The following is a 27,290-nucleotide window of genomic DNA, read 5'->3' on the forward strand; positions in this document are numbered from 1 at the left end:
CTGGAGCACGCCGAACGATGGCTCGCGGGAACGCGAAAGCGAACGCGCAAGAAAAGAACGCGAAGAAGAACGCGGGGAAGAAGGAGGCCAAGTCCGACCTGAAAGCTCGCGCGGCGGCGTTCAAGGCGTCGTGCCCGATCTGCGCGGCGCAATTGATAAACTACAACATGATGAAGGTGCACTACGAGGCGAAGCATCCGAAGGAGACGTGCCCGCCGCCGCCGGAGTCATGAGTCCGAACGGCCGCGCGCGATCGCGTCCGCGTGGCAGCGCGAGCGAGCGTCCCCGGACGGACGCGGCTCGGCGCGAAGGAAGGCGCGGTCCATCCCCGAGCTAGCTAGTCTGGGAGCGAACGAATCCGATTCTCTGCAGTGGTGGGACGAGTTTTAGATGTGTGCCGACGACAGGAGGTTTTTATTATTACCGCTTCGCAACCGGGGACTCGCCGTACCCGAGAGAGAGAGCTGGAACCCGCGAACGAGCGAGCGCTAGAACGACGCCGCGACGTCACCGAACATCCCCAAACGCCACAGTCGCTTCACCGGCGGCGGCGGCGGCGGCGGCGGCGGCGGCGGCGGCCGCGTCGCCGCCTTCGCCGCGGCCAACGCGCCGCGCACGTTCACGAGCCTGTTCGGCGACCCCTCCCCCGCGTCTCTCACGACGCCGACCGCCGCGCCGTCGAGCACCGCGGTACGCGTCTCCTCCGCGGACGCGCGCGGGACGTGCGACAGAAACACCGCGGCGACGCCGGCGACGAACGGCGCGGCCGTGGACGTCCCGCGCGCGAGCCTCGTCGCGTTTTCTTCGCCGCCGTGACCGACCGCGGAGACCGACGCTGAAACCGCCCCGCGCACGTCCGTCCCCGGCGCGAACACGTCCACGCACGGCCCGTAGTTACTGAACCCCAGCCTTCGATCGGTCGCGTCGACCGCGCCGACGGCGATCGCGCGACGCGACGACGCCGGCGAGTGCGCGCACGCGTCCTCGCCCTGGTTCCCCGCGGCGACGACGACGACGACGTCGCTCGCGTCGCTCAACGCGTCCACCGCGGCGTTCAAGACGCTCGATCGGGTTCCGCCGATGGACAGCAGCGCCACCGCGGGTCGAAGCGCGCCGCCACTCGTGCCGTTCTTCACGCGGTCGGCGACCCACCGGAGGCCGTCGAGGACGCGCGCGGTGGTCCCTCGGCCGTCCGCGTTGAAGACGCGCACGGGGTGCGTCGTCGCGCACCTGGCGACGCCGAGGCCGAAGCCCGTCGCGACGGACGCGACGTGCGTGCCGTGGCCGTGCGCGTCGATCGGGCGCCAGTCGGTACGCGCGTCGGCGAATTCGAATTCGTCGTCGATGTCGGCGGCGGCGGCGGCGGCGTCGTCGCGCGCGTCGTAGCCGACGCCGACGCGGCCCGCGAACGCGACGTGCTCGGCGTCGAGTCCGCTGTCGAGCACGAACACGTGGACGCCGAGGCCCGGGCAGTCCCGCGGTGACGCGGTCGCGGTCGCGGTCGCGGTCGCGGCCGCGTCGCTCGGGAGGAACGGCGCGTTGTCCAGCGGGAGGTCGCGCTGGTCGATGCGGTCGAGACCCCAGGGAGGCGGCGGCGGCGACGGCGACGGCGAGGCGACGCTCGAGGAGGCGGCGACGGGGTGGAGGCGCGAGACGAGCGCGACGACGAGCGCGACGACGACGACGACGCGCGCGGTCGGGACGCGCGCGGTCGACGCTCGCATGGCCGACGTCGTCGTCGTCGTCGGCGGCGGCGGCGGCGGTTCCGCCGCGGTGGCGCGCGAGGGTGTGCGCGGACGCGCGGAGACGGCGCGGCGGACGCGTCGAGGCGACGACGCGACGAACGTTCGCGCCGCCAGCCAAACACTGAAGAGTAAGAGCGCCACGCATGAAACAGACTGAAGTTTGGCTCGCGACCGGCACTGGCGCGCCGCCCTCGCACACCGCGGAGCGCCCGGTTCATGCGAGGGGCCGTCGCCGCGCTTCTCGCACGACTCGCGCCCTCCCCCGCCCGCGCGCGCTCGCCCGCCGCCGCGCCGCCGTCGCCGCCGCTCCTCGTCCTCGCGCGAAGCCTTCGCGGCGGCGCGACGACGACGACGACGACGACGACGACGACGATGGCGGCGGTCGACGACGCCGTCGCCGTCGCGGGCGATCCGCCGACCGCCGACGCCGCCGACGCGCCCGCGCCCGCGATCGCGACGACGCCGCAGACCAAGCTCAAGGGCTACGCGTTCTTCGAGTCCATGGGCTCGCCGCGCTTCCACGTCGCCCCCATGGTGGACCAGAGCGAGCTCGCGTTCCGAACGCTCTGCCGACGGTACGGCGCGACGCTCGCGTACACGCCGATGATTCACGCGCGGCTGTTCGTGGAAGACCTAAAGTACCGAGCGGAGATCTTCACGACCGTGGAGGGCATCGCGGACCGCCCGCTGCTCGTGCAGTTCTGCGCGAACGACCCGGCGACGCTCCTCGCCGCGGCGAAGCTCGTCGCGCCGCACTGCGACGGCGTGGACATCAATTTCGGATGCCCGCAACGCATCGCGAAGAAGGGGCGATACGGCGCGTTTCTCATGGACGACTGGAAGACCGTGCACGATCTGATATCCATACTCGACAAGGAGCTGTCCGTGCCCGTCACGGCGAAGATACGCGTGTACGACGACTTAGAGACGTCGATACAGTACGCGGAGATGGTGCAAAACGCGGGCGCGCAGCTCGTCGCGATTCACGGGCGGACGCGAGAGCAGAAACGCGCGTCGGACGTTCGAGCGAATTGGGCGTTCATAAAGGCGATCAAAGAGCGGCTCACCGTGCCGGTGATCGCGAACGGGGACGTGCGTACGTTGGCCGAGGCGAGGAAGTGCCTGGAAGCGACCGGCGCGGACGGCGTCATGTCCGCGGACCCTCTCTTGGAGAACCCGTCGCTCTTCTCCGATCCGCCGTTCGCGCCGACGCGGGATCTCGCGAATCCGCTTCCGATCGAGGGCGACGCGAACTGCCGGCTGCTGATGGAATACCTGGACATCACGCAACTCCCGGGGCACCACACGCCGCTGCGGATGATCAAGGCCCACGTGTTCAAGATGGTCGGCCATTGGCTCGCGGAGTTCACGGACTTGCGCGACTGGCTGAACCGAGAAAAGTACGAAAAGATTACAATCGACGCGTTGCGGGCGTGGACGAAGGAGCTCACCGGCCGCGTGCGGTTGATTGCGAAGAAGGAGGGGCGACTGCGGCCGATCGCGAAGAAGAGCGAGCGCGCGCTCGCGAGGGAGGCGGCGGAGGAGGCGGAGAGGATCAAGACGGCGGCGATCGAGGAGCAGAAGAGGGAGGACGACGCCATCGCGGGTGCGCGTCGCTTTGGTTTTTTTTGGTTTGGTTTCTTTTTTTCCGCGGGGGGGGCTGTGCGTTTTTTTTTCATTCTCGACCCGGCCTGAACCGAACCGGTGGCGCGTGAAGATAAACCTCAGATAGGGACATCCGACTTCACGGCGTGAAGAGGACATCTGGATCAGGCGTGGAGACACGACCTGCCTACTTTGATGCCACCGGGACGCGCGGGACGCTCGTTTTTTTTTATGTCGTCTTTTTTTTTTTCGGTCGCTCTCGCTCACCGCGGTTTCTCCTTCTCTCCCCTTCGTTCCTCTCGCCCGCAGCTCTGGATGCGAAGCGACAGAAGCTGGACCACCCGGACGGCGAAACCACCGGCGCGGCGGCGGCGACCGTCGCGAACTAGCCGCGCTCCGAAGGTAGCGCTGAATAGAAACGATAGCACGCGGAAGGTTACAACGTATTCATCATCAAAAGTCACGCGTTCGTCGTCTGTCCCGAGAAAATACGTCGGACGGAAGGCCGAGGGTTCTTCGCGTCGCCCTCGTGAGCCGACCCTCCGCGCACACCTCTCCCCGCGTCTGGGCTCCTCGCATGCCCGGGTTCGTCTACGCGTTCGTCGGTCGCGCCGCCGGGGGATCCCTCCCGCCCGTCGTGTGCGCGTCGCACGCGGCGAACGCCGCGCTCGCGCGCGGCTTCGACGACCGCGCGCTCGAGGTTCTGCGCAAGCACGCGCGCGACGGCGCGGGGTTCTACGCGACGCCGCTCGCCGGCGACGGCGGCCTCGCGTGCTACACGCTGATCGCGTCCCCGCCGCCCGCGCCGCCCGCGCGCGCCGCGCTCGGGGAGGGACTCGCGCTGTCGACGACGTCGACGTCGACGACGACGTCGACGGACCTTCCCCCGCGAGCGGTGTTCGGCGTCGTCGCCGCGCTCGCGCCCCCGACGAGAGGCAGAGGCGCGTCGTCGTCTTCGAGCGACGGCGACGCGACAGACCCGCAGGCGACGCGCGCGTTCCGGTGGCTCGAGACGACGCGCGCGGAGTTCGAGAGGAGACACGGCGACGCGCCGTCCGCGGTCGCCGCGCGGCCGCGCGGGCTTGGGCTCGAGCACCTCGCGGCGTTCGGCGTCGCGATCAAGGCGATGTCGTCCGAGCTTGATGAAACCCCGCGAGCGACGCGCGTCGGCGAAGCGAACGACGACGACGACGACGACGAGAAGCTGCGCGAGGCGAACGAAAAGTTACGCGACGTCCGCGCGGTGATGGTCGACAACATCTCGCGCGTCATCGACCGCGGCGAGAAGCTCGAGAACGTCCTGGACAAGTCCGACGCGCTGCAGGCGACCGCGCACACGTTCAAGCGCGCGTCGAACCGGCTGCGCCGACGGATGTGGTGGGGGAACGTGAAGATGTGGTGCGCCGTCGTCGGCGTCGCAGCGCTCGCGTTGATCGTGATTTTTTTCGCCGCGTGCCGAGGCGTCGCGTGCGTGACGTGAGGCGCGTTCTGTACACTGGTCCCCATACGACCGCGTTCGCGTGGTGAACGCCGATCCTTAAGGACTTTTCCCGGCGTGTCTCTCCGCCCATCCCCCGCTTTCAATCCCGACACACCTCGACGCCTTTCAACGCCAACTGACGCCTTTCAAGTCCACCCTGACGTTCGCTCGTATAGAACGGCCCTGAACGAAACGGACGCCGACGTTCGGTCACTACGATTTGATTTAGCATGCGATGCGATGTACGATTTCCTTCGATGATACAACAGACGACGACAGACAGACTATCGCTTCTTCGCGCCTCGCTTCTTCGCGCCGGCGCCGCCGGCGCCGCCCTGACTCTCGCGCTTGCTCAGCGACCGCAGCGTCTTCTCTTGCAGCTCCTCGCGCGTGAGCGGTCGGTCGTCAACCTCTTCCTCGCTCTCGTCGTCGCGTCCGTAGTCGTCCGGCGCCGTCGTCGGCGGGTCGATGCTCACGCCCGCGATCGCGCCCTTCGGCGGCGTCGGCGGCCCGGTCGGTCGCGCGACGATCTTCCCGCCGTACCTCCCTCCGCCGCCCGACGCGGAGAGTTTCGCGACGTACGCCGCGATGATCTCGTTCGCCCTCTGCTCGATGATCCCCAGGTACATCAGCATGTTGTCCTCCTTGACGCCGTCGTCGCCGAGGTACTCTCTGTTCTCCGGGGTGTCGCAGCCGATCTTGTGGTAGATGGAGGAGACGCCCGCGCCGAGGGCTCGGACGATGGACGTGACGCGCTGGAACCGCTTCTCGTACGACGCCGTGGAGGCGTCCGTGCGCTCGAGCTTCTGCTCGAGCTCCTTCAGGATCTTCTTCCGCTGGCCGTCGTCGTCCGGCCCGTTCCCGCGGAACTTCCGGATCTCCGCCTGGAGCTCCTGGACTTGCTCCTCGAGCTTCTCTTGCTCTTGGTTGAGCTCGTTTACGAAATTGAAGAGCGAAAAGTTTTGATCCTCCGCCGCGATGAACGACGTCACGAGGTCGTCGATGTCCGTGATCCCGGTCGCGGCTTGGATCTTCGTGAACGCTTCCTCGTACGTCTCCACCTTCTTCGCCATCTCGGTGATCTCCTTCTTCCCTCTGAGCGACTTCTTGTTGAGCTTCTCGTCCGACGCCTCCGCGAGCGACAGCCCGAGCTCCGCGGCTTTGAGTTTGTTTCGCATCGCGAGCTCCTTCATCTTTCGGTCGTGCTCTAAGATCTTCCCGAGCTCCCGCCACTCGACGTCGAACGCGGCGGCTTCCTTGTCCCCTTGCGCGCGGATCGCCGCGATCTCGTTCTGCGCCTGATCTCTCGCCTCGTACGAGATGTTCGACGTGTCGATGACGCTCGCCATCTCGCGTTTCTTCTCCTGCAGCTCCTTCTCGAGTTTGCGGTACACCGCTTCGAACCCGATCTTTTCCCTTCGCAAGTTGTCGATCGTCTCCCGCAGCGCCTTGTTCTTCGCGAGCGCCTCGTTGAAGTTCATCAGCGTCCTATCCACCTTCTTCTCGAGGACGGTGACGGACATGTGCACGCGGTTGTCGTCATCCGCGGGGGCGTTCACGCCCCCCATCGCCTTCTTCTGCTCAAAGATTTTCGCGTCCGAGAGCGCCAGGTGCTCGTCGAGCTCCTCCACGCGCCTCCTCTCCATCTCGATCTTGCGCGTGTACATGTCCGCGAAGTCGCCCAAGCGCACGATCTCGTTCTGCACGCTCAGCGGCGGCGGCGCCCCGGAGTCCTGCTGGTCCACGACGAGCTCGGATTTCAGGTTAGCGTTGTCCGCCTTGAGCTTATCGATGATCTGCCGCTGTCGTCGGATGTGATTCTGCGAGTCCTCGCTGTACGCCTTGCGGTTCGCTTCCATGATCTTGTACTTCCGTCGGAGCTCCTCGAGCTCGTGCTCGACGGCGCTCGTCTGTTCGTCGCGAGCGGGGGGAGGGTGGGGGGGGACGCGTGCGAGGGAGGCGGCGGCGGCGTCAGTCGGTCGACGCTCGTCGCGGGAGGGACGATTTCTACTTTATCGATCGTCGATCGAGCGCTCGGGCGGGGGCGCGCGGCGTGAGGATGAATGAATCGGTTCGGCGACGCGGCGACGCGCGCGCGGGGGGACGGTCCGGGTCGACGACGATCGAAGAGGACGCGACGCGCACCATGTCTCCCCGACCCATCGCGGCGAGTCGTCCCGGTCGTGCGCGCGCGCGTGCCCGCGCGACTGGAAAGTGCCCTCCGCGGTCAGACGTCGCGCCCGATTAAGAATCTTGCGGGTGAGACGGGAGGGTTGACGAGCGGAAGCTTGCAGGTTAAAGATAGTGAATATGGGCCTACAGCATCACCGCATCCGTCGCGCTACCTCCCGCCCGCCGCCGCCGCCGCCGCCGCCTTCGCGTCCTCCGCCGCCTCTACCATCGGCGCGCACGCGTCGTTCAGCATGTCTATCGTCCACGCGTCGTCCACGTCGTACTCCCCCACGCGCACGCGCCGCAGCGCGGTGAGATGCGCGGCGCTTCCCAACGACTCGCCTAGGTCGTGCGCGAGCGTGCGCACGTACGTCCCTTTGCCGCACTCCACCTTGAAGTGCACCAACTGCCTGTTCGTCGCGTCGCGCTCCACCTCGAACGCGTCGACGCGCACGTCTCTTGTTTTCCGCTCCACGACCTCGCCCTTCCTCGCGGACTCGTACAGCCGCTTCCCTTTCACCTTGATCGCGCTGTACATCGGAGGCAGCTGAGGGTCGTCTCCCGCGCGAGGCGACAGACGTCGGGGTGGAGTTGAAAGGCTTCAGAAGCGGAGTTGAAAGGCGCCGAGGGCGGGGATTGAAAGCGAGGGGTGGGCGGAGAGATGCGACGGGAAACGTGCTTAAGGACCGGCGTTCACCACGCGAACGCGGTCGTATGGGGACCGGCGTGACGACGGGCGGGACCAGACGCGCCTGCTTCAAGTCGCCGACGAGCTTCGCCGCCGCGTCGCGGAGCTCGTCGTCCGCGATCCCTTCCCACGGGAACGTCGCGTCCGGCGCCGTGTCCGCGTCCTGCGACGGCGTCCTCTCGCCGAGCTTCATCGTCCCGACGTACGCCTTGTCCATGCCCGTGTACGAGTCCACGAGCTTCGTCGCCTGAGGGTCGTTCCGTACGAGCGAACGTCGGGGTGGAGTTGAAAGGTGTCAGACGGAGTTGAAAGACATCGTGGTGTGTCGGGATTGAAAGCGAGGGGTGATGGGCGGAGAGATACGAACGCCGGGAGAGAAAGTCCTCAAGGATCGGCGTTCACCACGCCAACGCGGTCGTATGGGGACCAGGGTGAGACAGAACGCGCCTGGCCGACGCACAGCACGAGCACGCCGGTGGCCATCGGGTCCAGCGTGCCGCAGTGGCCGACTTTTTTCACGCCCATCCGACGAGCGATGCCGCGCACGCGCGCGACGACGTCGAAGGACGTGTACCCGCGCGGCTTGTCCACGAGGAGGACCATGTTTTTGAACGTCTCCGGGGACTCCGGCGGCGACGGCGGGCGCACGAACGTCGGCGGCGGCCTCGGGCGTTCCGGGGATCCGAGCTTGGGTTGTTTTTTCCACGTCCTAGGAGCGCTCGGTGCCGACGGCGGCTCGGGGACGTCCGCCGCGTCCGCGGACGCGGCGCGCGCTCGGCCCGGGGCCGCGGGCGCGCGGCGAGGGGTGCGCGCGAGGCGCCATCGCGCGAGGCGCGCGCCGGCGTGACCCAGCCGAGGACCGCACGCGCGCAACCCTAGCATCGTCTCGATGGTGTGAGTCAGCGTTGCTGCACTTTTTCACTTTTTGATTCAACATCCTTCAGTGATGAGAAGGTCGTCGTGGCTCGCGCCCGCCGCACTGTTCGCCGCGCGAGCGGGCGATCATGTCGAAGAGAAAGAACGCGGACGATGCGCCGGCAGCGGGAACGTCGGTCGAGCAGCGCCCCTACACGTACATCTGGCTCGACTGCGATCCGGGGCACGACGACGCGATGGCCATCATTTTGGCGACGCACTATCCCGACGACGTGAGACACCAGGAGTACGTACCCCATCTCGTGGGCGTGAGCACCGTGTGCGGGAACGCGCCGCTCGAAGCGGCGACGGAGAACGCGCTCAGGGTGCTTCACCTCGTCGGGAAGGACGACGTGCCGGTGTTCAAGGGCGCGGACAAGCCTCTGGTGCGGCCGCGGCGAAACTGCCCTGAGATCCACGGAGCCGGCGGGCTCGACGGAGTCGTGATACCGCCGGCGGACCGGGAGGCGAACCCGGGGAAGGCCGTGCACGCCATCGCGGAGGCCGTGACGCGGTGCAAGCGCGAGCACGACGCGAGGGGGCGGCCGAAAGATGCGTTCAAGTTCAAGCTCGTCGCCACCGGCGCGCTCACGAACGTCGCGTTGTTTCTCTCGGTGTATCCAGAGTTGATACCCGCGTTGAGCGTCGTCTTCATGGGCGGCTCCATGGGGCGAGGGAACACCGGTCCGGTCGCGGAGTTTAACATGCAGTGCGATCCGGAAGCGGCGAAGTGCGTGTTCGAGTCCGGAGTGGACTTGACGATGGTGCCGCTCGAGCTGACGCACACCGCTATCTATACCGAGCGAGTGCGAGACGTCTGGAAAAAGATTATTGTTCATCCCAGTGCAGATGGACCGTGGACGCCGAGTGATGAGGGTGAAGGGGGAATTTTTCTCGCGTCGTACTTTCTCGAAGTCGTCGATGCGTGGATGCAGTTCTTCGCGAAGACGTACGAGGACGTGTTCGGGTTCGAAGACGGACCACCGCTGCACGACCCGTGCGCGGTGCTTTACGCCATCGACCCGGAATTGTTCGAGGTGGAAAAAATGCGCGTCGACGTCGAGTGCGCCAGCGATTTATCCGCGGGCCAAACAGTGTGCGACTTCTGGAAACAGAGCGGGAAGCCCGCGAACTGCGCCGTCGCCACGAGGTTTAGGGATACGGGTGGCGATTGGCCCGCGAAGGAATTCTGGGATATCATGATCGGCGCGATTTATAAGGCGGACGACGTGAGTTTCACTAGACCGAGACGAAGGCTAGACTAGGCTATTTTTTAGCTAGGATCGCTCCGAGACCGAGAAGAACATGGACTTGCGGTTCTCGATGCGCTTCCGAACGATCTCCTTTTGCTCCGCTTTCCTGCACTCTCGATACGCCGTGAAGAGCGGCTCGCACATCTTCGCCTTGTTCTCCCCGTGAGTCGTTGCGCCTGCGAGGAGCGGACGCGTGAGACGAGAAGATCGAAGCGCGAGCGAACGAAAGCAAAAGTCCTTAAGGATCGGCGTTCACCACGCGAACGCGGTCGTATGGGAACCAGTGTGGGGACCAACGATCTGATCTCGCGGGTGCCGAACCATCGACCGGGTCGATCGACGCGACGCGGGGTTCGAGCGCGAGGTTTACGCGGTGTCGCGGGTTGGGACGCACACGCGAGCGCTTTCTTCGTCGCGTCCTCGCACGGCGACTCGGTGGCGGTCTTCGTCGTCCCGCTCGCCTGCATCGCGCGCGACGGCGACGACGCGCGACCAAGTATGAAAAATCTCATTTCGTTCGATCGATCCGACGATGCTGACGGGATGTTTCCACGCGTCGTCCGCGACCGTAACAACCTCTACCGTAGCGTCAATCACTCACCCGTTCTCCTCCTCCTCCTCCTCCTCCCCGTCGTCCTCCTCCTCTTCGCCCCCACCCCCGCCAACCCCCCGCGCCGCCGCCGCCGCGTCGCACGCCGCGCTGTAACTGTTCGACCTGTGCTTCGGCACGAACCGAAACCCCGGCGCCTCCGGCCCCAAAAACATCCGCGCCACCCGCCGCCAGTCCTCCGTCTTATCCGACGCCAGCAACGTCTCGAGGTCGCTCCTCCCGACGTACGCGGGCGGCCGCAGCGCCATCGTCTGCGACACCCCGCGCTCGAGCAGCCCGACGGGGACGTACCGGTGCGTGTACGACATCCACTCGAGCATGAACCGTCGCGTCGTCTCCACGCCCTTCTCGTCCGCGCCCCAGTGCTCGAGGCCGAAGGCGCCGAAGCGCTCGAAGAGGTCCAGACGCTCTCGCGCGGAGATGTCCCACACGCGTCGCTCTTTAATCTCGGTCAAGACCCACGGCTTGATGAGCGCGCCTCTGCCGATCATGCACGTCGCGAGCGACCCGCTGGACATGTGACGCTCGTAATCCGCGCTCGAGAAGACGTCGCCGTTGCCGATGAGGGGGGTCGACGTCTCGCGCGCCGCCGCCGCGCAACGCTCGACGTACGCCCAATCCGCCGCGCGCGAATACCGCTGCTGCCGCGTGCGGCCGTGCAGCGTCACCGCGTGCGCGCCCCAGCTCTTCGCGCGCGCGACGATCTCGTGCGCGACGTGCTTCGACGGGTCGTCGTCGTATCCCATGCGCAGTTTTATCGTCAACGGCGCGCGACGCATCGACCGCGACGCCGCGCGAACGACGCGCTCCATCCGCGCCACCCCCTCGGCGTCTCTCAACAGCGAACTCCCCGCGCCTTTCGCGCACACGCCGTCGATCGGGCACCCCATGTTGACGTCCACGAAGTCGCAGTCGAGCTCGTCGTCGAGGAGCTCGCCGCAGCGCGCGAGGAGGTCCGGCCAGCCGCCGCACACCTGTGCGTGCGAGCGAACGTCGGGGTGGAGTTCAAAGGCGTCAGACGGAGTTGAAAGGCGTCGAGAGCGGGGATTGAAAGCGAGGGGTGGGCGCAGAGAGACGCCGGGAAAAGTCCTTAAGGATCGGCGTTCACCACGCCAACGCGGTCGTATGGGGACCAGTGTGCACACCTGCGCGCCGAAGAGTTTCTCCGACGGGTGCCGCCGCAACAGCGCCCACTCGCCGCGGTCGCCCTTGAGGACGTTGGACGCCATCGCCATCTCGGAGATGGTGACGTCCGCGCCGAGGCCCACGCACACGCGTCGGAACGGCAGGTTCCCCACCGTCGTGAGCGGCGCGACGTAGAGCTTTCCGCGGAAGTCGACGCGCCGCGCGCCGTCGCGGGGGTTGGTGTCCGACGGCGGTTCGCGCGCGCCGAGATGGCCGCCCCGAGAAGTAACGCCCGCGCGCGCGCCGTTTCTCACCGCCGCCTGCGCGCGCGATAAGCATCGCAGCTCGATATCCATCTCGCGAAGGACCGCGTCGCTGCGCGGGAGCGCGCGGGCGTTGCGCGCGAGCGCGCGCTGCAGGTCGTCCCCGAGCGCGTTCCGCTCGAAACCGTACGCGAACGTTTCGCTTTCGTCGTCGCCCGCCGGCGTCGTCTTCCTGACCTTCCCCGGCGCCGCTTCGTCTTCCGCGTGCGTGCCCGCGAACCGGCACCGCAGCCCGTGAGGACATCTCAGACCGCGCTCGACGTGCGGACAGACGCGGTCGGGCACGTCCGTGGGCTTATTCGCGAGGTACGCGTCGACGTCGTGGAGCCGTCTGCACGCGTCGCCGCGCGGACACGGCGCGCCCGTCGCGACGAACGCGCACAGGTCTCGCGCCCGCGCCGCCGCTCTCTCGAGACGTCGCGCGCGGATGCTGAGACCCGTGCGGTCGCGATCTTGCGCGTCCGCGCCCTTGGCACCGCGCGTCGTCGTCGTCGCGGCGGTCGCCGCGGCGTTCGCGTTCGCGTTCTCCCCGCTCGCGCTCGCCGCCGCGAGGTGTTCTTCCTCGATCGGCAGGATGCCGTTCGCGATGAGCCTCCGCGCGCGGTCGCTCAGGCGCGCGCCGTCGTTCACCGCCAGGCTGGTCTCGAGCGCGCGCCGCGCGCGATGCTCGCCTTCTCCAGCGGAAGCCTGCTGCTCTCTTCGCGCTCTCGCGTCCTCGACGACGTCCTTCGGGAGCGCGAACAACTCCGAGTTTCGTAGCATCCATTCGCTCGCCGCCGCGACGAATCGCCGCTTCTGCTCGTTGAACGGCTGCGACGCGTCGTCGTCGGACGGCGCGTGCGCGGCGCACGCGCGCGCGACGGCCGCGGCGGCGTAGCCTCTCTTCTCGAGGATCGCCGCGGACTTTCGCGCGACGTCCGCGGGGTCGACGACCGTCGGCGCCGCGCTCGGGTTCGGCGGTCGTCTCGGCTTTTTCGCGAGGGGCGGCGCGTCGACGACGGCGGCGGCCGCCTCCTTACGCGACGCATCCGACGCCGCCGCCGCGGCCGCCTCCGCGGCCTCGCGCACGCGCCGCCCGCCTCTTGGGCCCGTCCCCATGACGTTCGACCGCGGCGACTCGCGCGTGCGCGGCGCGCCGCCGAGTGATGAGGAACGCGCGGCGGATTGCATTTTCCGAGACGCGCGTAACAAAATTTCTGCGAACGAGATTGCGCGCTCCATTACCGGACCGCCCACGTCCGAGCGCTCGGACGTAAAGATGCGCACCGCGCGCGCGGGACGATAGAACGCGAACGCGACCGCTCGCGTCGACGCAGACGTAAACCCGCGGCCGGGCGAAGCGGCCCGGCGGCGGCATCGCGTCGATCGACATGGTGCCGACACGATCATTAGAATTAGAACCACCACGACTCCATCCGCCTCCGCCGCCGCCGCACGTGCCTCCGCTGACGAACGCCGAGCTCGAGCGCGACAGCGCGCGCGCGATCGAGGCCATCGTGCGGCGATGGCAATACTGCTCGTACGGCGCGGTCGCCGCGGAGGTGTGCGCGATGCACGGGGCGACGCGCCTCGATCAGCTCGGCGCGTCGAATCCGACGAAACAATCGAAAGAGCTCGCGCGCGTGTGGCGCGCGCAGCAGCTCATAGACGCGCACCTCGCCGCGTTCTTCGCGATGCGCTGCGTCGCGTGCTACCATGCCCTCGAGCGCGAGCTCGTGACGATGTTGAACGGCTTCGGGATGTTCCGACCGCCGCGCGCGGACGGAGACGACGCGAATCCCGAAGAGATCGTCATCGACGAGGAGCCCGCGAAGTCAACGTCAGCCTCAGGCGCGTCGCCCGCCGCGCGCGCGCGTTCGTCGATAATCTCGTCTTCCCGTGCCGCCGACGCCGGAGCGACGCCGCCGAAGACGGAGACGCAGTCGCGCGCCTATTATTTCACAGACTTCGGCTTGGGCCCGTTCTCGGCCATCCCCGCGGTCGCGAGTAGATTCCCGTCGATGGTGGAATTCCCGACGATGGTGGGGGGTTCGATTGCAGGGGTTCACAAGGCGGACCCCATCCGTGATCTCGGTTGCGTGCTTCGGCACCTGCGCTGGCTTCTCGAGAATCACAGCCTCTCAGATGGGGACACATACCGGGATTTCGTCAGGCGTCTAGACGACGAAAAAGGATATTTTGAAGATGGAAAAGAAGAAGATTGGGATATCGATAACGGCGTGTACATCAACTGGGACGTGCCCGTGCGCGACTTCCCCGAGATGCAGATGGCCGCGCACGTCGATAACGCGCGGAGTAAGACGGAACGCGCGCTCGCCGACGAGGCGAAAGCCGCGGAAGCGCGCGCGGAACGCGCGGAGAGAGCCGCGAAGGCGGAGACGCGACCGCCGCCGCCGCCGCGTCTGAAAGAGCCCCGAGACGCCAAGGCGAAAGCCTTCGTCGCGCGCGTCGTGAAGCGGCTCGAGACGCCGTGGCGCCCGAGCCGCGCGAAGGCACTGAGCGCGATTCGCGCGGAGTGGCCGGGCGTCGACGAGGAGGTTATCGCCGCCGCGACGGAGTACGCGATGGTGCACCTGGGCGGCGGGAGGTATCGCGCGAAGGTGTTCGATCTCACCGGCGACGCCGAGGACGAGGACGCGAAGACGTCGGCGGGTGAAGAAGACGATGAAGACGACGTCGAAGGCGAGCCCCCCACGGAGGAGAACGCGGAGGAGGCGGCGCCCGAGACGACTGACGCTCGCGGTGAGAACGCGAAGGAAAACCGCGGCGGCGACGGCGACGACATACCGGCGGCTCCGGGGAAGAGGCGGAAAACGACCGCGCGCGCCCCTTTCGAAGGCCGGCTCGCCGTGAGCGCGTCCTCCTCGAGGACGGTCTTCCCGACGAAGATCTCCACCGCGGACGTGCGGGCGCACTGCCCGTGGTGGAACGACGTCGAAATATCGGACAACCGCGCGGTGGGACGATGGGGCGAATCGCTCGTGTATCACTACCTGCTCTCCCGGCACGTCGGCTGGCGCGTCACGTGGATGAACGAGGAGAAAGAGACCAAGAGCTTCTACGACATCAAGCTCGAGAGCGCGGACGGCGCGGAGACGATCTTCGTGGAGGTGAAGACGACCAAGTTCGGGGACAAGAACGTGTTCGAGATGTCGCCGTGGGAGTGGGACTTCGCGCAAAAACCGGGGGTGTCGAAGAGCTACCACATCTACCGCGTGTACGGCGCGGGGGACGTGGATAAAGTCCGCGTCGAGGTCGTGAAGGACCCGGCGCGGCTAGTGAGAGAGCACGAGGTGCGCATGTGCTTAGCAATTTAACGAATGATCACGCGCGCGCGCTCGAATGAATCGCGGGGTCGCTTCGCTTCGCGTCACCGCAAGAGCGTCATGAGCGCGCGCTGCCGCCTCGGGTTGACGCCCGCGGCCAACGGCGCGAGCTGCCCGACCGCGTGCAACGCTTTCAACCTCTCCGCGATGAACGCCTGCGTGTCGATCGCGCTGATCGGGTCCTCCGTCTCGTCCGCGTCGTCGTCGTCCACGTCGTCGAGCCCTTTGTTCAGCAGCCGCTCGAGTAAATCCCCGCCGAACATTCCGCCGATGCCGCCGCCGCCGCCGCCGCCTTCGTCGTCGTCGTCGTCGTCGTCGTCGTCCTCATCCCCGTCGCCGTCCTCCCACTCGTCGTCCTCCCTCGCGCTCGCCGCCTCCTGCGCCTCCAAGACAAAGTCCGCGAGCGCGTCGAGCATCTTCACGGGGAGCGGCGCGAGCGAGAACTTCTCCGGCCCCGCCGCTTTCGCCCTCGCGCGCGTTCGAATCGCCGCGCCGCCGTTCTGCCCTCCTCCTCCTCCCTCCGGCGCCACCGGCTCGCCCTTCACGCCGACGCTCCCCAGCGTCGGGTTCCCGCTCGCGAGCAGCACCGCCAGCGCGCTCGTCGTGAGCTTGATGTCGAACGCGCCCTGGACGTCCGACTGGTGCGCGATCCACAACCGCGTCACGAGCTCGAGCGCCGTCGTCGGCGGCGGGATCCCATCCGCGCCCTCCTCGGAGTGTTGGCCGCTCGGCGCCGGCGGCGCGGGCATGCTCGCGAGCAACGCCACGAGCGCGTTCGCGTCCGCGTGCGCGAGCCTCGCGAAGACGCTCAGCAGCGCCGCGATCAGGTTCGGCTGCCTCGCCGCGCGAATTCGCGTCGCCGTCGCCGACACAATCTCCGGCAACACCGGCGCCATCCGCGTCGGAAGCCGGCGCAACATCTGCCCGAGGAGCGGCGCGGCGAACACCGCGGCGCCGTCCTCGAGGCTCGGCGACAGCAGCCTCGCCGCGGCGTCGAGGTACTGTCGCAGCACGTCGCCGCCGCCGCCCTGACCGTCGACCCCCCACAGCAACGCGTCGTCGCCGCCGGCGCGGAGAAACGCGCGAAGGCACTCCGCGGCGCTCTGCAACGCGCCGACGTCGTCCGACGTCAACGCGATCGCGACGACGTGGCGGAAGCACGCCGCGTGCGCGGCGTGCGCCTCGCTCGCGGCCGCGGGGCGCAGCAGCACCGCGAGCAGATCCAGCGTCGACTCCACGAGCATCGGCGGCTGCGTCGCCGGCGACGCGAGCACGGACGCGAGCGTCGGCACGGCGAGCGCGTGCAGCGAGGGCACGCACGCGGGCACCGCCGCGAGCGCCTCCAGAACGTCGCGCGCGTCCGCGGCGAGCAACGGGTCCGCGACTTTTTCCGCCCAGACGCGCAACGTTGCGGGCGCGAGCGCGGAGGACCACTGCGTCGCGGCGTCCGCGTCCGCTTTCACGACGACGAGCATCGCCTCGAGCACCAGGTGGAGCGCGTCCTCCGCGTAGCCATCCTCCAACGCGTCGCCGCTCCCCGCGCCAGCTGTGCTCCCCGCGGCGGACTCGAGCAGCGACCCCAAGCCTTGGTACGCGGGCGCGAGGAACGGCCGCAAGACGTCCTTCGGCGCGAGCGGGACGTACTGCGCGAGCGCGCGGCACGCGCCGACGCGCAGCGGCGCGGACGCGGTCGGTCGCAGCGACGCCAACGCGGCGGCGAGCGCGGCGCCCGCCGCCGCCGGCGGCGCGCCCGGCGCGAGCCTCGCGGCGACCCAGAGCGCCCTCCCGCGCAGAAACGACTCGCCGCCGTCCGTTACCGCGCCCGCCGCCGTCGCGCCGCTCGAGAGGTCGCGCTCGAGGACGTTGGCGAGGAACACCGACGCCGCGAAGCTCGGCGCGACGTTCTCCGAACGCGCGGCGGCTTCGCCCTCGATCAACGCGTCCGACACCACGCCCACCGCGAGCAGCGTCGCCTCGCGCGTCTTCCACCAGTTCGCCTCCCCGTTCGCTCGCGCGAGCTCCGCCTCGCTCAGCCGCCGCTCGACCGCGACGGACAAGGCGCGCTGCGCGTCGTCGCCGAACCGGTCGACGAGCTCGTCGAGTAACATCCCGCACGTCGCGCGCGCCGACGACATGTCGTCGTCCTCGTCCGCGACGTATTGATTCGGATCGTCGCCCCAGCTCTCCTCCTGGCTCGCAGTCATGCGCATGTACCCGATCGCGCGGTATATCATCTCGGCTAGGCCGCTCTCGAGCGTCGCGGAGAGTCGAGGGTGCTCCACGAGCGTCATCACGAGCTCGAGGAGTTGGAGCACCACGTGCGCGACGGACGCGTCCTCGCCGTCGCTGCGGCGGGTCGAGGGTCCATCGTTCGAAGCGACGAACGTCGGGGTGGAGTCGAAAGGCGTCAGGGGTGGAGTTGAAAGGCGTCGCGCGCGGTGTGTGGGGATCGAAACCGAGGTGTGCGCGGAGAGATGCGCCGGGAGAGAAAGTCCTCAAGGAATGAAGTTCACCGCGGCGACGCGGTCGTACGGGGACCGGTGCGAGAAAAAACAAACGCGCCTGTCTCGCTCCGCGTCGCTCTCCGCGTCGACGTGGTTCGCCTCGTACGCGCCCGCGAGGGCGTGGAACAGCGTCGCCGCGGCGCGCAGAGGAGGCAGGATCGCGTCGCCCGCGGGCTTCGCGAAGTACATCACCGTCGGCGCGAGGCATCGCAGCGCCTCGAGGACGAACGAGCACTGCTCCGGGGCGTCGGCGGCGGGAGCCGTCGCGAGCGCGCGCGAGAAAAAATCCAACCACGGCGGCAGGAGCGGAATCATCAGGTCCCTCACCGCGCGCTGCTTCGCGGCGGACATCATCCCGAGGGTGGTGAGGCACGAGTGCAGCACCGCGAGCGCGCGGCGTTTGAGCGCGAGGGAGAAGACCTCCGGCGGCGACGCGACGATGGCGTGGAGCTCCGGGAGGAGCGAGGGCACCACCTGAGGGATCTGCGCCTCTTCCATGTCCACGCAGATCATCTGGAGGCATCGCAGCGCGCCGAGGACCGCGTCTTCGCTCTGGCGCGCTTTCACCGCGTTCAACAGCGTCGGCGTCAGCGCGGGCCACGCGTGCGGCCAGTCCCAGGCTGCTATCGACGCGATCGCCATCCCGACCGCGGTGCGAATCTTCGCGATCGGATCGCCCAAACCCGCGGGGAGGATCTCGCGCATCGCCGCCTTCTCCTCGTCCGACGTCTGCGGCGGGACGTGCCTGCCTTCGCCCTCTTGCCAGTGCTCCTTGACGTACTTCTTCAGGACGACCGCGGCGAGCTGCCTGGTGCCGTACGGCAGCGCCTGATTCAGGGACACGCGCGCGAGCCCGACGCCGAACCCGGGCTGGGTCCCGCCCTGCGTCAGCTGCGCCTCCGCGGTCTGCCGCGCGCTCGCGTCCGAGCTCATGCTCGCGACGAGGACGCGCGCGATCTCGTCGTCCATCGCGGCGGTGTCGACGAGGAGGCCCCGCGGCGGCCGCGCGTCGTCGTCGTCGTCGTCGTCGTCGTCGTCGTTGTGTTGATCCAACAGGTGCCGATCGCCGTTTTGAAAAGTCGCTGCCGCTGCCGGTGACGAGCCGCGCGCTCATCAATAAATCTCGTGAAATCTCGCACGCCACAGGTCAACGCGCGGCGCCGCGGTCGCGATGTCCGCGCGCGAGGGCGACGACGCGACCGCGTCGGGCCCCTCCGCCGCCGCCGCCGCTAAGGTCGTCGTCCTGCTGAAAGCGACCGGGGACGCGCCCATACTGAAGCAGAACAAGTTCAAGGTGAACGCGTCGGATCCGTTCGCCAAGGTGGTGCAGTTTCTCTCCGCGCAGCTCGGGCGGAAGCGCGTGTTCGTGTACTTGAACTCCGCGTTCACGCCGTCGTACGACGAGTCCGTCGCGAACTTGTACGCGTGGCACGGCGTCGAGGGGAAGCTCGTGGTGAACTACGCGCTGCAGCAGGCGTGGGGTTGATGAGAGGACGAGATCTCATCTCATCGCGCGGGGGGCGAATCGATTCGCGTCGAACTCCCACGGTTCGCGACGCCTCGGAGGTGACGCCGTCGGTCGCGTCGGCGCGGCGCAGAGCTGGCCTCGACGCGCGTCTCGACATCGTGCAGTGGCGTTTACGTTGTACTCACTAGTAGTAGCTAGTTCTCGTCGTTAAACGTGATGTAGGTTAGGTAGCTAAGTCATCGGTAATTCCGCTCGCTCGCGCTGTCGCCGCTCAACGAGCGCAGCGCTCCGGGTAACGCCGCCGCGCCGTCGTCGTCGCCGTCGTCCATCCTCCCCGGACGGCTCTCGAACGCGCCTCGGCGCCCGCCGTAACTCGGAAACATATCCTCCGGCCCTTCCGTCGCCCTCGATGGCTGCCCCGCGAGCCCGACGCGCCCGTCGCGCAGGACGCCGCGCTCGTGCGGTCCGCGTCGTCCGCCGCCGCCGCCGCCGCCGCGTCTGCGTCCGCCGCCGCCGCCCGCGAGGATGTACTCGCTCGCGCGCTCGCGCCACGTCGAACGACGCGCGTCCACTTCTTCCTCTTCGCCCCGCCGCCCCGCGGAGGCGTCGACCGCGGCGTACGACGCGCGCGGCGGCCGCGAGGGCGCGCGGTCCGGGCCCGGCCCGCTCGGCTCGCCGCGCGCGCGTCTGGACACCGGCTTGGGCGCGCCCGCGGCGACGTGCGCGGGCGACGGCCGGATCGGCATCCGCGCTCGAACGAACGCGCCGCGCCGCTCCAGGACCTCGCGCGAGGGGTCGCGGCCGCGACCTTCGCTCCCGCGCGCGGACCCGAGGTCGCCGCGGCCGCTTTCCGAGCTTCCGCGACTCCGAGCGGCGGCGTCGCCGCCGCCGTCCGCCGCCGCCGCCGCCGCCGCCGCGCCGGACGGTTTCGCCGACGCGGACCGCGTCGCGACCGCCGGCCTCTTACTCGCGACGAGCCCGGCCCACCGTCCCAGGCCGTCGCTCGCTTTCGTCCCGATCGGCCGCGCGCGGTGCCTCTCTCGCGCCTCCGACTCCCTCGCGCGTCCGGTCAGGTCAGCATCCGGCTTCGCGCGCATGAACCGCGCGGTGGGCGGCGCTTTCGCCTTGACGTATTCGTCCCAACGTTTCGCCGCGTAATCCTCCGTCTCCGCGTCGCGACGCGTCGACGCGCCGCCGCCTTTGCGCGAGCTCCCGTCCAAGTGCGACGGGACGTATCGATCGGACCCGATGGACCGCTCGGAGACGTCCCCGCGCGGGGTCCGTCGTCGACCGGGCGTCGTGGTCGTCTCGAACATCGACGCGCGCTCGGTGTACGTGTCGCCGCTTCGGTAGGTGGCGTCGCCGTCGCCGCCGGATCCGGAGGGTTCGAGAAGACCGAACGACCCGGTCGGGGAGCCGCGGCCGTTCGCGGGCGAACGCGGGGATTTCGATCTCGACGACGCGCGGTCGCTCGCGCGGCTCGCCTCCCTCGCCGCGCGCGCTCTCTTCGCCTCCAGGAACCCGTCCTTGCGCGTCTCCACGGAGAAACCTTCCGAGCGCGCGTCTCTCAGCACCCCCATCTCGTGCGCTGCGTTCGCGTCGCTCTCCAGGATTCTCTGCGCGAGCGCGTCCACCGCTTCGATCGTCGCGCGGTCGCCGCTCTCGTCTCGCAACCTCTCCAGCCTGACGAGCACGCCGCACTCGCGGAACAGCGCGAGCCTCCCCTCGGTGGCGACGTCCGCGACGTTGCCCTCGTCCGCGGCGAGCGTCTCCCACATCGCGCGAAGCAACTGCAACGCGGTGACTCTCGCCAACGCGCTGTCTCGATCGTCCAGACACGCGGCGACGACGAAGACGCCCTCTTGCGCGAGAAGCGCGGTGACGCACGGCGTCTCCCTCGGCGCGGACTCGACGCCGACGACGAGATCCACGGACTCGCGGCCGAGGTGATCCGCGGTCGCGCGCTGGTTCGAGAAGAGAGGGTCGTCCTCGACGTACCCGGCGCGGCCGCCGAAGTGGGCGCCGCCGTTTTCCGCCGCCGCGTCCGTGAGCTCCTTCAGACGCGCGAAGACGAGCGTCTTTATGAACTCCAACGATTTCACGCGGACCCTGGAGTCGCTGACGTTTTCGAGGAGTTCCATGATGCGCTTCGCCGTCGTCGCGACGTCGTCGTCCGTCGCCATGCGCACGAGTTCCTCGTGCGCGGCGGAGCGCACCGTCGGCGATCGGTGCGCAGTGCAGAGGACTAAACCGGAGAGCACTCCGGGCGCGTCCAGCACGAAATCCATCGGCGACGGCTCGCGGTTGAACATGTTCCCGTACAGCCCGCCGAAGTCGTCCTCGGACTCCGTGCCGGAGCCTTCCGTGTCGGACGCCGTGAAGCGGGACCCGGTCGGCGTTGAGCCGCCGTCGCCGCCGCCGCCGCGCGCGGCGTCCTTTCCTCGGTCTTCTTTTTTTCTCTCGCCGTCGTCGTCGCCGTCGTCGTCGTCGTCGTCGTCGTCAGAGCCCGCCATGCTGCTCGTCGTGTAGTCGCTGTCGCCGCTCTTCCGCGCGAGGTGCTTCTTGCGAATCGCCGCGGCTTTCTCGAGCATCTCGTCGTCGTCCGGAAATTCCGCGGGGAGCTTCCGTATGTGCGCGAGTCTGTACAGCGGCCCCGCGGTTTGCTTCGCGTCGAGAAGCGTCATCTCTTCGCCGTCCGCCGGCATCTTCCGTCCGTCCGACCGCCGTAACCCGTCCAGGGCGGCGCCGATCGCGCGTATCGCGGCGACGACGACGACGTCCTCGCGGTCGTCCAGAAGCTTCGCGAGCGCCTCCGGGACGCTCACCTCCGGTCGATTCCTCGCCTTCTTCGCGGCGAATCGTCGCTTCTTCGACGCCTTTTTGTACGCCTTGCGTTCTCTCCGCGTCATCCACGCCACGCCGGACGCGCCGCCGCCCATGAGCGCGCCGTCGCCGATCGCGTTCGCGTCGTCGTCGTCCAGCCACGGCATGATGTTCCAATCGATGAGCGGCGTGAAGCGATCCGGCGGGAGGAACTTGTTCGCGTACTGCTGCCAGAAACCGGTGAGGTAGGACGCGCGCGCGCGGTCGCATCGAAGCGCCGCGCGCGAGTATCGCTTCTCGAGAAAAATAAGCGCTTGGTACCACTCGCGCTCGCGCTGGCGGCGGCACGCGAGGAACGCGTCGTGGTCGTCCGCGCACAGGAGGGATACCCCTCGCGTCGTCGCCGTCAGCGACGCGACCGCGTTCGCGGCGGTGACGCGCACGAGCGAGCTCTCCGGGTCCAGAAGCAACCGCTTCAGAAGCGGCGTCAGGCAGTTGCGCTGAATCGCCATCGTGCCCTTCTTGCTCCGCGACAGCGCGTCGACAGCCTCCGCGAAGTGCTTCCGGACGTTCACGTGCACGGGGAACCCGGCGAAGTGGACTTGCATCACGAGCTGCCACATCAGCGCGTCCTCCGCGACCTCGTCCTCGGCCTCGGACGTCAGCGAAGCCAAGCCGACGCCGGGCGTGAAGTCCACCGCGCCCGCGCCCGCGGCGTCGTTTTCCACGGCGTCCAAGTCCTTCGCCCTCGCCCTGGACGCCTCTCTCTGGCGCTCCAAACCCTCCCAGTGCCCTAAGAACCCGACGACGCCGTCGCTCGCGTCGCCGGCGAGGATCCCCATAGCGCGAACCCGCGGATCTTCGCTCTTGCGCATGACGCGCGGAGACGCGTCCGGGTACGAAAAAAGTCGCCCCCGCGCGGCGTTGTGCTTCCACGCGAGGTAACACCACGCGGGAAGGAAGAGCCACAGCACGACGAAATCCCCAGTCTTATCCTCGTCCGCGCTCGCGGGCGGCGCGCTCGCGCACGTCACGATCAGACCCATGAACGCCGCCCACAGCGCGCCCGCGTACGCCGCCGCCCTCGCGCAGTTGATCGTCCCGCCCTTGCCCCGCGTCGGCTGGAACCGAAAATTTAAGCAATACAACGCGGCGACGCACGCGCACAGCGACAAGAGGTGCAGCGTGTCGTAGTTCTTGTGCTGGTCCGTCGGGAACCCCGGGTGTTCGCCGTCCGGGACGCCGTACTCGCCCCTGGGCGTGACGCGCGTGAGGTCCGTCTCGCCCACGCCGATCGCGATCGCGGCGGCGAACCATCGGAGCGCGACGCGCGCGCACGCGAAATGCGGGAGCTCGCGCGACGTCAAATCCTGCGTCGGGGTGGAGTTCAAAGGCGTCAGTTGGAGTTGAAAGGCGTCGAGGCCGGGGCTTGAAAGCGAGGGATGTGAGGAGAGACACGACGGCAAAAGTCCTTAAGGAACGGCGTTCACCACGCGAACGCGGTCGTATGGAGACTAGTGTATAGAACCTGCGTCGGCGCGACGCGCGTCAGGAACCACGCGCACAGAAACGGCGTCACGACGACCGTCACGACGCCGATGAAGATCAACGGCGCGTGCGCGTCGCCGTAGCACACGAACGCGTCGTCGCGCGCGAGGTGCGGGTACGGCCGGTGCGCGTCGAGGTGATTACACGTCAGCATCGAGACCCCCGCGGCGATCGTCGGCGTGAACAGCGGCTCGGCGAGGAGGTACGACAGGAACACGTGCCACGACCCGACGAAGTGCGCGACGGCGACGCACGCGCGAAGGATTTCGCGCGGCGTCGATGCCGCGAAGTGTTTCACCGCGGACGTCTTCGTCTTCGGGCGGCGCGCGGCGCGTTCTCGCGCGGCGACCGCTGCCGCCGCGCGTCGCGCCGCCGCGTCGCGCGCGGCGTCGTCGTCCGCGGTCCATCTCCCCCCCGCGCTCACCGCCCACGCGGGCAGCGGCTTCGCGAGCGGGCCCTTGTTGCCCTCGCCGATCACCTTCCCGCTTCGGCTTCGCGCGAGGTTCCGCCGGTTCGCCCACGACTTCGGCTTCGAGGGTGGCGCGACGGAGGGTCGCGACGCCGCGGCGCCGGCTTTCACCCCGCCGGGACCGGTTGGCGCGGGGGGCGCGCCGTATTTCACGCGCATCCGCGCCTTTCTCGCCGCGTACCTCCCTTCCTTACTCCGCGCGTACATCGCGCCGCGGATCCACGAGATGGTGAACCGCAGCGCGCGCTGCGTCGCTGGCGGGCGCTCCCCTTTCCTCGGCTTGGCCATCTGCGACGTCGCGACCGCGGCGACGAGCAACCCGAAGGAAAAGTACGCGTACGAGTACGCGCGTCCGTCGTCGAACATCAACCCGAGCGCTCGCCCCGCGGCGACGCCCGCGGGGCCCCACCACGTGTTCCGCGTGAACGCCAGCGACGCGAGCGTTACCCCCTCCCACGCGATCCCGACCGCTCGTCCGAACCGCCAGGCGTGCGCGGACGCGGGGACGAGCTCCGCGCCTTCCTCGGTTGCCGCGCCCGCGGCGACGAGCGCGGCGGCGAACGCGCGCTCCGCCTTCGCCGCCGCCCTCGCGCCGACAGAACGCCGCCTCTTCGACCCTCTCTTCCCTTTACCCTCTTCGCCGCTCGCCGCGGGGCCCTGCGCTCGGTCCGGCGCGCCCACGGTGTACTTCCCCGACGACGAGCCCGCGCCCGAGCCCGCGCCCGCGCGCTTCGCCGGCGGCGTCAGCGGCTTCCTCTCGTCGTCGCCGCCGCCGTCGCCGTCGTCGAGCGCCGCGCCGATGGCGTCTCGCGTCTTCTTCACGCGCCAGCTGTCCGCGAGCCGTTCAAACTTCACCTTCATCTTGTACGCCTCCCACCTCCGAAGCCGCGCGGCTTCCGATCGAACGGACAGCGGGTTGAACGGGTGCGCCGGCGTCCGCAGCGCCCACCGCGCGATGAAAACCAGCGCGGCGAACAGCGCGAGCGAGGGGAAGAGCGTGAGCATCGTCCCCGCCGCCGTCGCGAGCGATAAACACTCCTCCGTCCACGCGGTTCGCACGACGTGCGTCTCCGACGTCGCGACGCAGCCGTCCGTGACGTACTGCGACACCGCGTACTCGCCTTGGACGTCCGGGGAAAACTCGGTGACGTATCCGGAGAGGGCGTCGAGGAACAACCCCGCGGACGCCGCGGGCGCGCCGCTCGGGGTGCCGTCCTCGAAGAAGACGTCGGCGGACGCCGCGGCGACGGCGTTTTTCCACGACACGTAGACTCTGTCCCCGCCCGCGTCCGACGCCGTGGACTCCACGCGCATCTTCGGCAGGCAGATGTTTCCGTTCACCCGCGGCGTCGCGACCAGCCCCGGCATCGGGGGCGCGTTGCACGTGAACGACGTCTCGAACGTCAGCGACGCGGAGAAGCACACGTTGCTGAGGGCCATCATTCCGTGCGAAGCGACCGACGTCGGGGTGGAGTCGAAAGACGTCAGTCGGAGTTGAAAGGCATCGCGTAGGTCGGGGATTGAAAGCGAGGGGTGGGCGGAGAGAGACGCCGGGAACAAAAGTCCTCGAGGATCGGCGTTCACCGCGCGAACGCGGTCGTACTGTACGGGGACCAGTGCGAGAAGAACGCGCCTGACGTCGACTCGAAACGCGTAGGTTCCGACGACGTCCGGTTGAAACGACGCGAGAAAATTCGTCGGGTCCGCGACGGACGGGACGCGGCCGTCGGAGGGCGCGACCGCGTTGAGGTACGCGTTGCCGCTCGCGTCCGTCAGGGTGGGGACTTCCTCCTCGCCGGCGGCTCGGAAGTGCGTCCGCCACGCCTGCGAGCCGTGCGGCGCGCCGGTCAAGCTCCAGCTGTACACGAGGCCGTCCTCGGCGCGGAAATCCGCGTTCCACGCGGGCGCGGACGTCCACTCGCTCCACCCGGGCAAATCTTTCAGCGCGGTGTTGTTCTCCAGAATCAACGGCGGCGGCGGCGGCGGCGGCGGCGGCGACAGCGTGTCGTTCGCCGCCCCCGGCGGCGGCGGCGGCGGCGCGTACACTATGTCCCCGTACGCGTACTCGTTGAATTCGATCGCGTGCGTGACGTAATAGTCCTCCATGAGATCGCTCAGCGTCGTCGCGCTCGCGTCCAGCGCGTGCGACGGAAACCACCCGAACGCGTGCTCGTCGTCCACTTCCCCCGCCGCCGCGGCCTGGTCCCAAGGCACGTTCCCGGACGTGGCCGACGTCACCGCGGGCGTCGGCGCGTGCGCGCAAAACGCCGTGACGTTAAACTTCGCCTGGTCCGTCCGGTTACACGCGTCGATCGTCGTCACGAGCATGTGATAGCTCCCGGGTAAGTCCGGGGTGATCACCGCGGTGACCGCGCCCGCCGTGTCCGCGGTGACGAGGACGTCGTCCGCGAACGCCGCGTCCGTCGTGCGGTTGTATTTCGCGTACGGCGTCGACGTGGTATCCACCGCGGACGCCGAGGACGACGTCGAGGGGAGCACGCGAAAGAACGAACTGTTAGACACCGCGCCCGTCGCGGTGACGATCTGGATCGAGTCCGTCGTCACGTTGCTTCCTTGGGGGACCGCGACCTGGGGTGGGTTGGTTGGTTGGTTGGTTGGTTAGTCGGCGGTCGGCGCGGAGGGGCGCGAGGGCGCGTCAGCGGCGCGCGGGGTGGGCGAACGAACGGGATGGAAGAGCGAGCGAAACCGAAACGCGCGGGGATAATAAACGGCTGGAAAAACCGACGACGCCGCGTCCCGGGGGCGCGCGAGATCCGCGCGTCGGCGTCGCGCGCACCAGCTCGAACGTCACGACGAGCTCGTCCAAACCGTTCGGGATGCTCCCGCCGTTGTAAAAGTCCGCGTCGGTGATCCCGTACGCGGTGAACGCGACCTCGCCCCACGTCTTCCCCGGAGGCAGGAGGAGGTTCCGGTCGGCCGAATCCCCGAGCGACGGCCCGGAGGACAGCCACGAGTAACAGCCCGTCGTCTCCTTCGTGTATCGATCGAACGCGTACGCGCGCGTGATGGCCGCGCGGAAGAAGTCGTCCAGCGCGGTCGCCGGCGGCGGCGACGGCGGCGGGAACGTGAACACGAACGACGGGGGCGGGCTCGGCGCTGGAGGCGGAAAAGGCGTCTGCGCATCCGCGAGCGACGACCCATCGAGCGCGGCCACCAGCGTCGCGAGGAGGAGCGCGAGCGTCGAACGAGGTCGCGCCGCCGGAGTCCTCGGGCGG

General features: G+C 68.6%; 13 protein-coding genes across 13 annotated transcripts; 6 read left to right on the forward strand and 7 right to left on the reverse strand.

The window, feature by feature from the left end:
- Positions 1 to 17: 17 nt before the first annotated feature.
- On the forward strand, positions 18 to 233 carry MICPUCDRAFT_57856 (uncharacterized protein; the record flags this gene model as incomplete). Its single annotated transcript, XM_003058348.1, has 1 exon — positions 18 to 233. The coding sequence occupies one exon, from the start codon at positions 18 to 20 to the stop codon at positions 231 to 233; it is 216 nt and encodes a 71-aa protein (XP_003058394.1).
- Positions 234 to 821: 588 nt separating this feature from the next.
- Positions 822 to 1,283, reverse strand: MICPUCDRAFT_8378 (uncharacterized protein; the record flags this gene model as incomplete). The annotated part of the gene is made up of 1 exon (XM_003058709.1): positions 822 to 1,283. A coding segment is annotated over one exon (462 nt), but the record flags the coding sequence as incomplete, so codon positions are not given.
- An 834-nt stretch (positions 1,284 to 2,117) lies between these two features.
- On the forward strand, positions 2,118 to 3,440 carry MICPUCDRAFT_57858 (uncharacterized protein; the record flags this gene model as incomplete). The annotated part of the gene is made up of 1 exon (XM_003058349.1): positions 2,118 to 3,440. The coding sequence occupies one exon, from the start codon at positions 2,118 to 2,120 to the stop codon at positions 3,438 to 3,440; it is 1,323 nt and encodes a 440-aa protein (XP_003058395.1).
- A 1,036-nt stretch (positions 3,441 to 4,476) lies between these two features.
- On the forward strand, positions 4,477 to 4,830 carry MICPUCDRAFT_17044 (uncharacterized protein; the record flags this gene model as incomplete). The annotated part of the gene is made up of 1 exon (XM_003058350.1): positions 4,477 to 4,830. One exon carries the CDS (start codon positions 4,477 to 4,479, stop codon positions 4,828 to 4,830), a length of 354 nt encoding a protein of 117 aa, XP_003058396.1.
- A 242-nt stretch (positions 4,831 to 5,072) lies between these two features.
- ODA1 (flagellar outer dynein arm-docking complex protein 1) lies at positions 5,073 to 7,034 on the reverse strand. Its single transcript, XM_003058710.1, has 2 exons — positions 6,976 to 7,034; positions 5,073 to 6,740 (listed from the first exon to the last, which is right to left on the reverse strand). The coding sequence occupies exons 1-2, from the start codon at positions 6,991 to 6,993 to the stop codon at positions 5,115 to 5,117; spliced, it is 1,644 nt and encodes a 547-aa protein (XP_003058756.1). The 5' UTR covers positions 6,994 to 7,034; the 3' UTR covers positions 5,073 to 5,114.
- Positions 7,035 to 7,171: 137 nt separating this feature from the next.
- Positions 7,172 to 8,293, reverse strand: MICPUCDRAFT_16788 (uncharacterized protein; the record flags this gene model as incomplete). Its single annotated transcript, XM_003058711.1, has 3 exons — positions 7,172 to 7,560; positions 7,751 to 7,898; positions 8,102 to 8,293. 3 exons carry the CDS (start codon positions 8,291 to 8,293, stop codon positions 7,172 to 7,174), a joined length of 729 nt encoding a protein of 242 aa, XP_003058757.1.
- Positions 8,294 to 8,766: 473 nt separating this feature from the next.
- Positions 8,767 to 9,747, forward strand: MICPUCDRAFT_5086 (uncharacterized protein; the record flags this gene model as incomplete). The annotated part of the gene is made up of 2 exons (XM_003058351.1): positions 8,767 to 9,472; positions 9,521 to 9,747. Coding segments are annotated over 2 exons (933 nt in total), but the record flags the coding sequence as incomplete, so codon positions are not given.
- A 708-nt stretch (positions 9,748 to 10,455) lies between these two features.
- Positions 10,456 to 11,949, reverse strand: MICPUCDRAFT_16983 (uncharacterized protein; the record flags this gene model as incomplete). Its single annotated transcript, XM_003058712.1, has 2 exons — positions 10,456 to 11,442; positions 11,614 to 11,949. 2 exons carry the CDS (start codon positions 11,947 to 11,949, stop codon positions 10,456 to 10,458), a joined length of 1,323 nt encoding a protein of 440 aa, XP_003058758.1.
- A 1,204-nt stretch (positions 11,950 to 13,153) lies between these two features.
- MICPUCDRAFT_57864 (uncharacterized protein) lies at positions 13,154 to 15,261 on the forward strand. The gene has a single exon (XM_003058352.1). It carries the CDS (start codon positions 13,287 to 13,289, stop codon positions 15,231 to 15,233), a length of 1,947 nt encoding a protein of 648 aa, XP_003058398.1. The 5' UTR covers positions 13,154 to 13,286; the 3' UTR covers positions 15,234 to 15,261.
- A 319-nt stretch (positions 15,262 to 15,580) lies between these two features.
- MICPUCDRAFT_486 (uncharacterized protein) lies at positions 15,581 to 18,691 on the reverse strand (the record flags this gene model as incomplete). The annotated part of the gene is made up of 5 exons (XM_003058713.1): positions 15,581 to 15,952; positions 16,049 to 16,427; positions 16,563 to 17,588; positions 17,781 to 18,166; positions 18,218 to 18,691. Coding segments are annotated over 5 exons (2,637 nt in total), but the record flags the coding sequence as incomplete, so codon positions are not given.
- Positions 18,692 to 18,977: 286 nt separating this feature from the next.
- MICPUCDRAFT_9616 (uncharacterized protein) lies at positions 18,978 to 19,232 on the forward strand (the record flags this gene model as incomplete). Its single annotated transcript, XM_003058353.2, has 1 exon — positions 18,978 to 19,232. A coding segment is annotated over one exon (255 nt), but the record flags the coding sequence as incomplete, so codon positions are not given.
- A 218-nt stretch (positions 19,233 to 19,450) lies between these two features.
- MICPUCDRAFT_67994 (uncharacterized protein) lies at positions 19,451 to 22,204 on the reverse strand (the record flags this gene model as incomplete). The annotated part of the gene is made up of 1 exon (XM_003058714.1): positions 19,451 to 22,204. One exon carries the CDS (start codon positions 22,202 to 22,204, stop codon positions 19,451 to 19,453), a length of 2,754 nt encoding a protein of 917 aa, XP_003058760.1.
- A 4,230-nt stretch (positions 22,205 to 26,434) lies between these two features.
- On the reverse strand, positions 26,435 to 27,290 carry MICPUCDRAFT_67996 (uncharacterized protein). The gene is made up of 2 exons (XM_003058715.1): positions 26,852 to 27,290; positions 26,435 to 26,643 (listed from the first exon to the last, which is right to left on the reverse strand). The coding sequence occupies exon 1, from the start codon at positions 27,214 to 27,216 to the stop codon at positions 26,863 to 26,865; it is 354 nt and encodes a 117-aa protein (XP_003058761.1). The 5' UTR covers positions 27,217 to 27,290; the 3' UTR covers positions 26,435 to 26,643; positions 26,852 to 26,862.

Source organism: Micromonas pusilla (genome assembly GCF_000151265.4).
Source record: "Micromonas pusilla CCMP1545 genomic scaffold MICPUCscaffold_5, whole genome shotgun sequence".
NCBI lineage: Eukaryota > Viridiplantae > Chlorophyta > Mamiellophyceae > Mamiellales > Mamiellaceae > Micromonas > Micromonas pusilla.

Coding starts and splice junctions, on each gene's coding strand:
- MICPUCDRAFT_67996 (XM_003058715.1), bottom strand. CDS start 27,216: ATGGGTCGTCGCTCGCGGATGCGCAGACGCCTTTTCCGCCTCCAGCGC.
- MICPUCDRAFT_57864 (XM_003058352.1), top strand. CDS start 13,287: ATGGTGCCGACACGATCATTAGAATTAGAACCACCACGACTCCATCCG.